General features: G+C 39.6%; 1 protein-coding gene across 1 annotated transcript in view; it reads left to right on the top strand.

Annotated features, from left to right (window-relative positions):
• Nucleotides 1-14,538, top strand: part of RANBP3 (RAN binding protein 3) — a gene marked incomplete at its 5' end in the record, with an annotated part of 33,931 nt that continues 19,393 nt past the window's right edge. Inside the window, 4 exon segments of the mRNA XM_081314689.1 lie at nucleotides 1-22; nucleotides 3,519-3,574; nucleotides 8,512-8,605; nucleotides 8,608-8,675. Coding sequence (XP_081170815.1) covers nucleotides 1-22; nucleotides 3,519-3,574; nucleotides 8,512-8,605; nucleotides 8,608-8,675 — 240 coding nt within the window.

The raw sequence follows: 14,538 nt of genomic DNA on the forward strand, positions 1-14,538 counted from the left end.
ATGGCGGACCTGGCCAACGAAGGTAGGTGGCCAGGACCGGGTGGGGATTGCGGTGGTAAACAGTAATGGAAAAGAAGCGGCTAAGTTGAGTGAGAGGAAACATGATGCTTTTGGCCGGGTGCATCCCATATCTTCAGTGGCCGTCTGGTGACTGCCCAGTTCACCAGAACTGGCGTGCGGGCTACGGCCAGGCCGGACAAAGGGAGCGGCCTCCCGGTCTCCTAGGTGGCGAAGATGAGGATGTCTCTGAGCATAGGCAGAGGGCTTTGTCAAAAGTGCAGTCTCTAGCTGCTCCCCTCTCCATCCTTCATGCTCTTTCTCTAGGGCAAAAGTACCTCTGAGCATTTGTAGAGTGCTGTGCTAAGAATGGGGAGATTCGCATCACCCAGAGTTCAACTCTGCTGGCTTTTCCTCCTTTCTTTATATTATTGACATAGAAATTGTTTTGAATGCGCATGGAGACATGGTAGAAGGGAGTGCATCTGCCTGGCAGAATTAACTAATCTATGGTGTTTATGTGAAAGAATTGCTTCCGAACTTGGGTTGAACAGTCAGCTTGTAAAGTTTCCCAGTTCTGTCCACTCTGCTTAATTGATACTGATATGTCTTAAGTTTCTCTAAGAAACGTCAGATGTGAGAGTCTACAGAAGTCATATCAGCCAAGGAGATTTCAGGCAATCCATCACTAAGGGCTGAAGGACCAGAGTGTGTCAGTTGAGAAGGACCTATTGAGAGGGGACTTAATTCTGACTTTCCCTGTCACTCTGTTATTGCCAGAGCTGAATTTTTAAGGCTACTTCTAATAGTTTGAATATGGTAATTTATCTGGATGTATGTAGATAGATTGGTAGAAAACATTACTGACTGTTAGAAATGAACAATGGTAAAAGCACTTCATTCATTGAGTGCTTAGCTGAGGTAAAATAGCCCCTTATGTTCAGTAACTTGCCCATAGTAGCTACATCTGAAAATCAACGGGAATTAGTGAATTATAAAGATATCCCAAGGATTAACTAGCCCTGCATTTGTATTGATAGAACAGCCTATGATAAAAATGGAATATATTGCCTAAAATCTATAAAGTCATTACAATGAGAGAGCCTCAAAATTTATATGGAATACACTTCTCACATTTCATGTGAGTGAACGGTTGTTTCCAGGCTACCACTAGTTCTATCTTTCTCCACTAATTTCTAGGACAAGCTCAAAGATAACTCTGAGATGTATAGGAGTAAGTGCCTATCACCACAGTTTATCATGAAACGTAGAAGAATGCCTTGGAATTTATGCAAATTGCTTATTATTTTGCATGTTGGACAAGGAGATAGATATAGACCTAGAGACCAATCAGAATCAGAATTTATGATGGAGGCAGCCATTCTCATGAACTCCTAGAAGATGAAGAAATAGGTTAGAATGGCTAAGGCTGTGTAAAATAGTAATAAAATAGAAGTGCCATAATAGTAGAGAAAACAGAAGTAGCCCAATCAGGAAGACCGTATTCCAGATCTAAATTAAAGAATCTGTAGGTACTGATAATATCACATTTTATTTATTTTTTATTAAACCGTGCAGCACATTCAACAGCAGCAATTTATATAATTAGCTTCTTTTCCCTATGTGCCTTTTACCAGTGGCGGGATTCAGCTAGTTCGCACCACTTCGGCAGAAACGCTAGCTAATTTTTTGTTGCCCAGGCCCAGAATGGACTTCTGGAAGTGGCATCCACACAGAGAACCAGTTGTCCACGTATCTGAATCCCACCACTGCCTTTTACCCACCAGTGGGTACCATATCTATATAATTCAGGTAATCCTCAGCTTAAAACCAGAATTGAGTCCCAAAATTTCTGTTGCTAGGCAAAACAGTGAAGTGAGTTGTGCCTCATTTTAGGACATTTTTGCCATAGTTGTTAAATCACTGCAGTTGTTAAGTGAGTCTGGCTTCCCCCCATTGACTTTGCTTGTTGGGGGCTGGCTGGGAAGGTTACAGATGGGGATCACATGACCCTGGGACAATGAAACTGTCATAAATATGTGTCCAAATCTCATAAAGAACCACCCAAATTTTGATCACATAACTTTGGGGATGCTGTGACAGTCATGTGAAACCAGGCATACGTCACTTTTTTCAGTGCTGCTGTAACTTTGATCATTAAATGACTGATTGTAAGTCAAGGACTATATTGTATAACCTTGGAATAATCAAACCTTATCTGGCAAATTAGTGGTATAAACCTCTAAGCATAATAAAATGTGCTTCAAGAAATCAGACACAAAAGAGTGCTATCAGATCAATCCTAGAAGTTTGTCTAGCATAGCATCTTAGTTCCTTCAGGTTTTTTTAATCATTTTTATTAGTTTATCAAAATATAAAATACAATATAAAATAAAATACAAAGACTATCAGTGAGTATCAAATTACATTTAGGAAACAATCACTTTCCTCTGATTTCAGCTTTAATATTTAAAGGTAGGTTACATCTGAAATTGGAGGTTCTGTAATTGGCTGTCATAGCATTGATAAATTATTAGTTTGTCCAAGTCTTTCATTGTTATTTGCATTTACTTGTCATAGAATATTGTGCTTATTAGAACATTAAGGAAAGCTCTGCCCTATCAGTCCCACATCTCTTTCACATAACAGTTAATCTGATGCCTCTACAAAACCCACTAGTAAAGCAAGAAAATAGCTTCTCCCAAGTAATTGATGTTCAGAGGTAGAGTGCCTCTAAACGTTTCATAAACAACTGTACTTTATTATAACTGCCATGAATAAGTTTACTCTTCCATGAATTTACCTTGTCTCTTTTTAGAGCCGTTGTTAACTGGGCTAATAAGTTATTGCCCCTTCTGAAATATTTGGCACTTCTGGAGAAACTTCTTTTATTTATTTAATTAGATTCATAACAGTTTTGATTGCTTTTGTATTCTGCAATACTGCTAAAAGAGTCTGGAGGTACAACAGACTATAATTTTGAGGCATTTCAAACATTTGTGACTCAATAAAACAAGTGCATTGGATACTAGCCTTATTTATAAATCAGTGGTCACATTTTGGATGTTTTCCATCTACCTAAAGCATTAAGACATTTTTAAATCCTGAAATCACTCAACTTCAAAGCCTTTAGAATTAAAAAAGAAGAATAAATGCTTTGTTCACTTGTTCCAACTATTCCTAAGACATTTTTCAAGGCCAAATCCTTCAGAAGTAAAATATATAAAATTAAAGAAATTAAGCAGGATACATGTGAATATAGAAGGGCAGTTGGTTTTCGTTGCGTAGTTCACTTAAGAAAATGTATTGGTTGAAAAGAAACTAAGAGAGTTTGGTAACAATGGGATGAGCATCTTGCTTATCAGCTGACCTGTCTTTAAGAGTATTTTTTTATCCACACCTGAATAGTGGTGACAAAGATGGTGGTTGACTAAGCAGCATTCACTTGTTAGAGTGAGAACTGCATGTGATATGTCTCAATATTAGGCAATATAAAATCTCTTTTATTTATCTCTTCACAGAAAAGCCAGCCATTGCACCGCCTGTCTTTGTGTTTCAGAAAGATAAAGCACAGAAGGTAAGGAAGGCTAATGAAATATTTTTGCTTAGAGGTGGAGACGAGAGAATGGTGGTGTTTTTTTCAGGCTTAAATGGAATAAACCAAGAAGGTTTTTCAAGTCCTGTTCCTAGTGGGAATAACAAGATGTTGATTGATCTACTGAGGATTTTCTTTTGCATTACTGAGAAAACCGAGTCATGTTCCAAAATATGTACTTAGTTCATGTAGTATATGCTTAGGCCTCTTATGCAGTGCGTGAATTTACACAACATCTAGGGTTATCATGTACGATCTGGATAAAGCAGACTACCACTAGACAGCAGCCGATGGATTTTTAAAAAACCTCTTTGCTGCTGACATTTTTGCAGTCCGGATATGGTTTCTCTAACCCCAGCATCCCATATATGAGCATTAGAAGGGAAATTGGGTGCATGGCTGACAGAAGAATCCACGAGAAATCTCCTGGTTAAAAAACACAGAAGATAAGAGAGATGAGACATTTATATCCCTGTTAATAAATGTACAACTGCTCTTGAATAAGGGTGGTTTGCCTCAACTGCTTTTGCCAATTAAATCAGATTGTTTGATTCCTTTAAAAAATTCCTATAAGAAACACTCTTCTCCTTAATTTGGCAGTTTTATGCAGAGTAGATTCTACACTGTCCCAATAATAATTCTCAGAAATTTTGAAGAATAATCTTTTGCTGCTTGTTCTGAAGATGCCACAATCTATTATCTAAAAGAGTAGTCAACATTGTGAGGCATATTTTCAAGTCATATGTTTGACATTTTTTGTCTTTCAGAAATATTCAGTTGGTAATCAGTCTCTTATTAAAGGATTTTTTCTTATATAAATTATTAAAATTCTAAACATAAGCATTAAAAAGCACAATACTTAAACATATCTAGAAACATAAACCTACAAATACAAAACTAAATATGTCCATTTCAGCTCTTCACTTTCCTTATAGATTCATTAACTATTTCTTATTTATTTATTTATAACATTATAATCACTATTTAAAATGTCCATTATCTCTCATTTAATCTATGAAACCCTTTACCATCAATCTATTTTTCTCTACTTTTATAATATAATCCATAAACCAGCTCACCCTTAAAGCCTCTATAGATTTCTCTCTTAATCAGACAGGTCAGTTTTGTCATATGCACCAAGATTGGATTTGCGTTTAAATATCCAGTCTTTACGAGGGACGCGGTGGCTCAGTGGGTTAGGACGCTAAGCTTGTCGATCAGAAGGTCGGCAGTTTGGCGGGTCGAATCCCGAGTGCCGCGTAGCAGAGTGAGCGCCTGTTACTTGTCCCAGCTTCTGCCAACCTAGCAGTTCGAAAGCACGTAAAAATGCAAGTAGAAAAACAGGGACCACTACAGTGGGAAGGTAACAGCGTTCCGTGCACCTTTGGCGTCTAGTCATGCCGGCCACATGACCACGGAGACGTCCTCGGACAAGCGCTGGCTCTTCGGCTTTGAAACGGAGATGAGCACTGGCCCCTAGAGTTGGAAACGACTAGCACGCATGTGCGGGGGAACCTTTACCTTTACCTTTTATCCAGTCTTTAACAACTGAAGTTTCTTTATTTTTCCTTTTCTCTGCATATTTTTTTATTTTATTTTATTCGATTTATATACCGCCCTTTTCCCAAAGGACTCAGGGTGGTTTACAGGGCAAATTAAAAAGAAATACAATATACAGATTAAAATAATTAAATTAGCAGCCCTAACACTATAAAATTTGATTTAAAAGTCTTAAAAACCCCTCAGTCCAGGCCGGCCAGCTCAAATAACCAGGTTTTTATGTCCCGGCAAAACAAACGAAGGTTGGGGGCGATCCAGAGTTCCACTGGCAGCTGATTCCAAAGGGCAGGCGCGCCCACCGAGAATGCTCTCCCCCTGGGAATCACCCGCCGGCACTCCTTGACCGGCGGGACCCTGAGGAGGCCCTCCCTGTGGGAGCGCACAGGACGATGGGAAGTTGATGCTGGCAGCAGGTGCTCCCTAAGATATATTAATCTTGTTCCAGTGACCACATACAACAATAAGACACCATGTTTTTTAGTTAGTTCCTTCTTCCATAAACCCTAAGAAGTACAGTTCTGACTTCATCTGAAAAGGGATTTCTTTTATTTTCACCAATATCCTGTGGTTCAACAACCAAAACCTTTGGCCAATTAACAAGCCCACCACATAGATTCTATTCTACTTTCCACACTTCCAACGTTTACTTTAAATGTACTTATGCATAGTTTCAAAGACGTCAAATGCATCAAATACATCACTTCATGTAAAAAAAATCTCTTAAGTTATTGCATTGAGTGAAATTGCATTCTTCCATCTTAAATGATATGAAGGAAAGCCTCTCAGCACTAGCACTTAGACTTATGATACTGCTCCATAGTGCTTTATAGCACTCTCTGAACAGCTTACAAAGTCAGCATATCACCTCCAACAATCTGTATTCTCATTTTACTGATCTCAGAAGGATAGAAGATTGAGGCAACCTCAAGCCCATCAGGATTGAACTCCAGTCTGTGGGCAGAGTTAGCCTGGAATACTGCAGTCTAAACACTGCCACTACGGCTCTTCTATGTTGGTACCTAACCTAACAGGAAATAAGCGTGTGTCTTATTTCAGAAGTACTTTTATGCTGATTGAATTTGACTATTAAATCAAGTTATAAAGTTACTCATGTGACCAATGAATGTTTTTAATTAGGTGGTGATTCTAATATTTTATAGGCTCTATGTTTTTGCATTATCACCCTATTGATAGGAACATTACAGCTGACAGGCTCAGGAAAATATGATATCTGGGTTTAGCATTATATGGCTTTTTGTGTTGGTGTTATGTTAATTCTAATATCCTTTTGTTTTTTCCTCAAGTTGTTTCTGTGAGATTGCTGGCTGCGCTAATAAGAGCAATGGTAGATGTAAAGGGAAGATTTTACTTCTTCACCTGTGCAATGAGGAGCTATATTTGTCATCTTCATTCATTTTCTAGACTTCGTAGCAATTAGTTCCCTGTGTAACATATATACTCGTGGATAAACCAATAATTTTAGATTACAAAATATACCACCCAAATTGGGTTTGGCTTATCCTTAAGTGGGCTTATCTATGCGTATATATGGTATATATGGTGGTTTCGGGGTGAGGTATCATCAATATGCTGATGATACCCAGATTTTTATCTCCACCCCGAACCAACCCAGTGATGCCCTCGACGTGATGTCCCGTTGCCTGGAAGCAGTACGGATTTGGATGGGGAAGAACAGGCTCCGGCTCAACCCGGCCAAGACTGAGTGGCTTTACGTACCGGCATCTCGTTTAGTCCAAGAGGTTCCATCTTTGGTTATGGGAGGAGAGGTGTTACCTCCCGTTGATAGGGCACGCAATTTAGGCGTCCTCCTGGATTCACGACTCAGTTTTGAAGATCATATTGGGAGTCGTGGCCAGGGGGCTATTTGCCCAGGTTCGCCTGGTGCACCAGTTGCGCCCCTATCTGGACCGAGATGCCCTACGTACGGTCACTCACGCACTCGTGACCTCCTGTATAGATTACTGCAATGCTCTCTACATGGGGCTGCCCTTGAAGACCACCCGGAGGCTCCAGCTGGTGCAGAATGCGGCCGCGCGGGTAGTGATGGGAGCATCCCGATACTCCCATATTACACCCCTCCTGCGTGAGCTGCATTGGTTACCGGTTGTCCTCCGGGTGAGATTTAAGGTGCTGGTTCTTACCTATAAAGCCCTACATGGCTTAGGCCCGGGATATTTGCAGGACCGTCTGCTGCCGGGAACAAACTCCCATTGCCCAGTACGCTCACACAGGGAGGGCCTCCTCAGGGTACCGTCGGTTGCATGCAGGGTCTCTCCTACAGAAGTTTTTCTGCTGGTTGGTTCTTCAATTACACAAAATATAGAAGTACAGAAAAGTGTAGTGCAGCCTGTTCTTTTTCATGGTTAGTTTGTTTAGTACCCCATCCATCATTTTGCCCAGGCTGGATTAGAAAATAGAGGAAATCAAATAAAAATAATTTGCAGATATCTTTGTATTGCTTTGTCATTCCTTATTTTGTGGTTATATCTCTTGAGCTGCTGTCTGTTTTCCAAATACGTTTGATGGGATGTTGCTTTGACTTTTGCCTAAAGATTGATACATTGTAATATGACTCAGTGTTGGTATGCTTTGAGCGGGCTGGTAAATTGTGTGAATTTTATTTTCAAAGTCCTTTTAGTTGATATATGTGAGAATTGAGGAAAAAGTAGCAGAATTAACCTAGTATTCACCCTCCATAGTTTGGAAATGTTCCTTCCTTCCTTCCTTCCTTCCTTCCTTCCTTCCTTCCTTCCTTCCTTCCTTCCTTCCTTCCTTCCTTCCCTCCCTCTCTCTGCAGGAATTACCACCACCTTTCAAAGTGACATGACTTCATTTTTGGTCATTTATTTGATTGGGCACTAGTTTTCATTTTTGAAAAACCTGGTCCCTAAGTTTAAAATCCTGTTTTGAGGGACCTTGAGAACTTGGTAGATCCATCTCCGGGCAGTCGGGCAGTTCTGTAGGAGAGTGTCAAGGAACGTAGCTGGCGACATCTGGAAGTCATTGCCAATCTGGCTGGTGCCTGTGGAGCTTGTTCAGTCTGTGAGCGAACAACAGGGAGTCTTCTTAAAATCCGACAAACGGTTATCAGTGTTGCTTCTGATTCATATAAAGCCAGAGGTTTATGGGGCTAAAAGAGGTGAAAGGATTGCACAGAGGCTGCTGGCCATTGGGGTATATGTACTTGAATCTCAGCAGCTGCTGTTATAACACCCGTCAGTTTATGATAAGTGACAGAATCGCTACTGACCCAGTCTAGGAAGAAAAGCCCTTAGGGGATCCTCCTCTGTCCTTTTGCTGCCTGGCACTGAAGGGCTGTTGTTCTTCTTTGCTCCCAGTCCCTTGCAGAGCAAAAAGGGCTGTCGGATTCAGGCGAGGACCCTCAGGGAGAAGCAGAATCTCCTCACCGGGCTATGGGTCACCCCAAATCAACAAGGGGTGCAACCTTGAGGCTCCTGCCCCCTCAGTTGCTTGTATCCGAGCTGCTTCCTGTATTGGCAGGGTAAGTCAGAACCTACCAAGGACTTCTGGTGAAACTCTTGTTTCGTTTTTGTTTTTTCCCTTTTTCTTGTTTAGTGTTCCTTTCCTCCTCTCTAAAATGCCTATAGTTTCACTTGTCAGCTGTGAGACTTGCACTTGCCATGGCTTCCCACCTGCTTGATTTCCTCTTTCTAAAATAATGGGAAGTATTTTCTTTATAGCTGACACAACGGCTCTTCTTTTAGACAAAGAAGCTGTGTGAGCCAAATAGTCTTATTTGGTTCACTATTGTCATCTCTGCAACGATTGGCAGTAGTGCCTCAGGTTTTTGCGGAGATTTTCCCAATCCTACTTAGAGACGTCAGAGAGATTGAGCCTGTGATCTTTTCCCATGTATGCCGTATGTACTGAGCTACAGTCTTGATCCAGGGAATATTTTACAAAAGATAGTTTCTGAATTTCTTAGCCCATAGGAAATAACAGGAGGCAGCAGTAGAAAGGAAGAGAAATTGGCCTCCATCTTCAAAAATGGAACAGGTGAGCCTTTTATGGAGAGCTTTTAAAGTCCCTTAGTAGTTACTCTTCTGATGAAGCGGCATATACCGGTAATGATTAGAAAAGGGCATCTGATGAGCATCTCACACTACAGGCATGCAGCATATGCCTACGGCAATGTCATTTCTTACTCCTCTAATATTCACCCAAATGTGTATATGAAGGCAGATAATCCACTTTGAACTCTTCTTTTTTCCTGACTTTTCAGTTATCCCAAACGCACTTCTCTGGAAAGTAAGTCTTGCTGAACGCAGTGGGACTGACATCTGAGTAACTGTGCACTATATTTCTTTATTAAAAGTATTGTGCTCTAATCAAAGCAGGAAAAAGAAGAGCCTTTGAGCAAGCAAAATACCCTGTCAGTGGATGGAGGGGGCAGAGAGAACCGAAAGTGTGTCGTCCAGTGTGCTCCTTTGGAAAGAAACTTTGAGCTTCATAAGTGAAAGCTGCAACTTTCTCACATTCTCTTTGGCTTCACCCAAGGCTTCCTCTCTTTCTGTGTGCGACAGGGGTGGGTGGGGGGTGGGGTGAGGATGTGATATATGACTAGCGGTTCAATTTACATTATTTTAGACTTTGAGGAAAAATTGAATTTGAACCTTTATATAATAAGAAGGAAAGGGACGCGGTGGCTCAGTGGGTTAGGACGCTGAGCTTGTCGATCAGAAGGTCGGCAGTTTGGCGGGTCGAATCCCAAGTGCCGCGTAACAGAGTGAGCGCCTGTTACTCGTCCCAGCTTCTGCCAACCTAGCAGTTCTAAAGCATGTAAAAATGCAAGTGGAAAAATAGGGACCACTACGGTGGGAAGGTAACAGCGTTCTGTGCGCCTTTGGCGTCTAGTCATGCCGGCCACATGACCACGGAGACGTCCTTGGACAAGCGCTGGCTCTTCGGCTTTGAAACGGAGATGAGCACCGGCCCCTAGAGTCGGAAACGACTAGCACGCATGTGCAGGGGAACCTTTACCTTTACCTATAATAAGAAGGAAGCTGTGGAGATATGGGTGGATGAGTCTGCATGGACAAAAGCTGCCTTTGTAGAAGGTTTATATTTCAAGGGTCCAAAAGTGGGATACATGGGGTATTCATTCACCATACAACGCATATGATGTTAATGCTAAAATGTGATCCTTTGGAAATTCTACAGAGAATCTGTACTGTATAGCACATCAAATACATTTGATTATATTAGCATCAGATTTCAAACTGACTCGGTCTCTTCCTCTCTCAATAAAGTTTCAGGGCAGCTGCTACTAAAACTGGTGGGGAGGTAGAAGATCCCCAGTGTATCAGAGATTATGTTTTTATTCATTTAATTTTAATTTGTTGCTGGTTTCTAAAATTTATCACATAGTGTCCCTAATAAAAAAAACCCAAACACCTGGATATTACTAAATGGGTCTTTGCACTGTGCATAGAGGTTGCAATGATTGGGCACGCTGTGAGTTCAGAAGAATTATGCCTGGAAGCTTCATGAGGAATCATGAGTTTGGAGGAGATGAAAACCAATCAGTCGTATGAAAAAGCGGACATAGAAGTAAAATGTGGAATTGGGGGGGAGGGGGGCGCTTTGAGAGCCAGATATGTGATTGTGTTTTGTTTAAAATAGTAGTAATAAATCAGTTTTATATGCTTCCTGACGCACTATGACTCTGACTCTGGGCAACTTACCACCCTTAAAATGTTTAAAAACAAAGCACAATAAAGACACACAGGCACACATAAACAGCAAAGATAAAAGAATATGGCAAAGAAAATAAACTCAGAAGGAAATAAAAAGGGGGATCAGTCATCCTCTTCAAAGGCCTATTATAATGGGATTAGAAGTGCAAAAAGTAGTATATGGTGCATTTGCTGGCTCACTTATGATTCAAGGGAGGGGGAGAGGATAGGCAGGGGGAGTTTTCTTGCCTGGAATAATATTATACTGTATTCATAAATATTATGTAGTCCAGCTGCTGTGCTGCCCGTCCATGCTGATTGTGCATCATGTAAGGCCCCTTTTCTCTGCTACAGAGTCATAGAATTGGAAGGGCCATTTAGTGCAACCCCCTTCTCGGTTCAGTGAGTCAAAACATCCCAGACAAGAAACCCCTCTGGCCTCTGCTGCTTGAATAGGGCCAGTGAAGGGAAGCACACCATGGAATTTGTTTTCCTATCACTTGAAAGTATTAGTCCATATCCTACACTTTGGAGGGATGGCAGATAGATTTTGAACAATTCACATCATCTTGGTCATCTTTTGAGATATCTAAAGCAGTGGTCCCCAACCTGACTGGCACTAGGGACCAGTTCCACGGAAGACAATTTTTTCCACGGATTGGAGGGGGGATGGTTTTGCGTGCAATCTACATCCTGTGCATGTGCAGAGTAAAACTTTGCTTGCTCGCCTGTGGCTTGCACGGCCTGATTCCTATCAGGGCATGGGCCAGTACCGGTCCAAAGACTGGGGGTTGGGGACCCCTGATCTAAAACGTATGTTCGTAGCCCCTTCAATCTTTTCTTGAGAAGAAAAACCTTTGTCAGTACCTTCACTCTTGTCTGTTCTCACAGGCAGGAGCTGCTGTTAACATTAGAAATCAAGCTGGTTCTTTCCAAATTCTAACAGAGGCTTCTTTTGGCCCAGAGGTTTGTGTGTATGTGTACTGGTGATTCCCCATTTTGATTCGGCAGAACTGATGTGAGGAAAGGCCACCAAATTGCTGTCTCATCCTCTTCCCTGCTGTGAACATGAACTTATTTCTTCTGCACCTGTGCTGGTGGCTTAATTATTTCAAACAAATTTGAATTAGACATTTCTGTATATAACATTCAATGAAGAAGAATTTTGTGTACGAGGTTAATCCATAGTTCAGCGTTATGTACACAAATAGCCTCAAGCAAAATGTAGTGCCGGAACATGCTGCCTCTTCTCTTTCTTTTTTCCACGCAGCTGCGAGAAGGAAAACAGGATTTGTGATTTAAGAGTAAGCTACAACATGTTTTTTTATTATTAGCTAATGAAGTCAAATTCAAATGTAGCATATAGTGAATTGGTTTTTAAAAAGCTGGAGTTTACTTTCAACCACAGTTCTCAGACTGCGCATAGAAATAAGGTAGTCTGGATTTACAGCAGTTCATATAGTGATCACTCAAACTCACAACACTGAAAAAAGTGACATTACCATTTTTTTACACTTGACCATTGCCGCATCCCCATGATCAAAATTCAGACACTTGGCAACTAGGGTCACTTAATCGTGTTACTGACTTTATAAGTGCGATGGTTCACTTAACAACTGTGGCAAGGAAGGTCATAAAATGGGGCAAAACACTTGAGGCTCAGTTATGGTCGTAAATTGAGGATTATTTATAAAACAGGAAATGTGGGGGAAAATGGCATTGTGGTTTAGTTCTCAATCTACATGGAAGGAAGGAAGAGTACCTGATTCTGCAGATTTTGTCTGTAACAATTCCAATTTATCATCATTTGTAGAAAGAGTTAATAATTGGATTCACACATAACTTATTAGAGTAGTGATAATGATTTGTTGAAATACCGTAGTAGACTGATTTGCATTTAATGTTAAGTCATTAATTACAGTTACAACATAGTAACCCTAAATTTGACTTGGTGTTGTTACGTGTAAGCCTCACTAACAAGGATATCTAGGAAGAATATACATTATGCTAATATTTTTATAATCTGAGTAGATGTCTATTTTTATGTCAGGTTAGTAAAACAACTTTTTAGGAGATGTGTCATTTTAGTGTTTTTAATGGATTTTGTAGAGCATTTTCTCTTGGCTAATAGATTGTTGCTTTCTCTTTCATTATAGTCATCTGTGAATTTTGTTTGTGAGCTCTCTTATTCATGTTTATTTTCGGCCCCTTTTATTGGGGATAATTTATCTTCCTGCTGTTCCTTCTTACTAAAATAGACAAACAGCTTGTTTGAAGAATTGATCACATGAAGATTCTCTTACCTAATTGATCAAATCTGCATGACAGAAAGGAAACATAGTTCTTGATAGAGAGAAGCATTGATGCAGAAATGTTCTGCAATAATATGTTTAAAGTGAAGGAGACTTTGTTCTCTCACAAAAGAAATACAACATTTGGAAGATGAAACCTGCAGCGGCATTTGTATGCACTATGTAAAAATGTAAATTACCTTTTGACACATATGCTTATAAAAACTGCAGACATCAGGCATAATGGTCTTAATTAAAGAAGAAGAACACCTAAATTTGACTCACTATTACAGAATGGAGCACAATGCTTTAGAAGAATTTAGAGGATTTTTAAGAACAACGGATTCAAAACTTAATGTTAAAATTGTCTGCTGTCATATATAAACTGGATTTAAAATAGGCTGTAGAAAAAGAACAAGTATTCTTGGACAAAACATGCTGACTTGAATGTAGATTTAAAAATGACAAATTATAAGAATGATTTGGAAAAAATGGCACACTGATTATACAGATGACATTGGCTGATGTCTTAATAATTAAAAGGGATATGCATATAACAAACCAGAAGAATGACTGGGATAATTTTGTTATATTAGATTTACAAAAGAACTTGTTAAAGTTTCAGAATATATTCTGAGAAGAGACAAAGAGAAAATGAATAGAAATCAAGTTCTGAGGCATTAAAGGGATTAAAGATCAGAATAAGAAGGAAGGAATAAAGTTGGTTTATTTTGATCAAGGTTAAAATATGCATGTTGTTGTAAGGAAGGAATATAAAGTTGGCTTATTTGATCAAGGTTAAAATATGCATGTTGTTATTTCTGGTTACCCTTACTGTAATAGATTTTTATTGACCAACATCAAATAACATGGCTTTAAAGATTTGGGAAAAAAGGGTTTTTTGCTGTGTTTTTGGAGCAAATGATAGATAAACAGTTATGTTAAAATAAATGGAAGAAATATAAACTTGGTTTATTTGGTTACATTTAAAATATATGCGCTATTTTCTGGTAATTCTTAATAGTCTTTCTGATTAAGACTGAATGAGAAATTATAAGAATTTCTTTATACATAAGAAATGAGATACAGGAAAAAGATATTTTGTACTGGTGAGGAAGGGGGAAAGACATTTTTAAATATATTTCTTTTTTTCTTTATTATGTACTTTTCCATTTTACTTCCTTTTCCATTTTGCTTTGTATTTTCTTTTCTGCACTTTCTGTCCCTCTTCTTTCATTCCTTTTTTTACTATTTTACTATTTTAGTTTGCATTGATCTTTTATCTTTGTAACTGCAAACTTTAATAAAATTATTATTTTAAAAAAAGAAGCACTCTTATTCTTTCCACAGGAGGGAGCGTGTCTTCTCTAAGATGATG

This window comes from Vipera berus (assembly GCF_964194415.1).
Source record: "Vipera berus genome assembly, chromosome: 1".
Lineage (NCBI taxonomy): Eukaryota > Metazoa > Chordata > Lepidosauria > Squamata > Viperidae > Vipera > Vipera berus.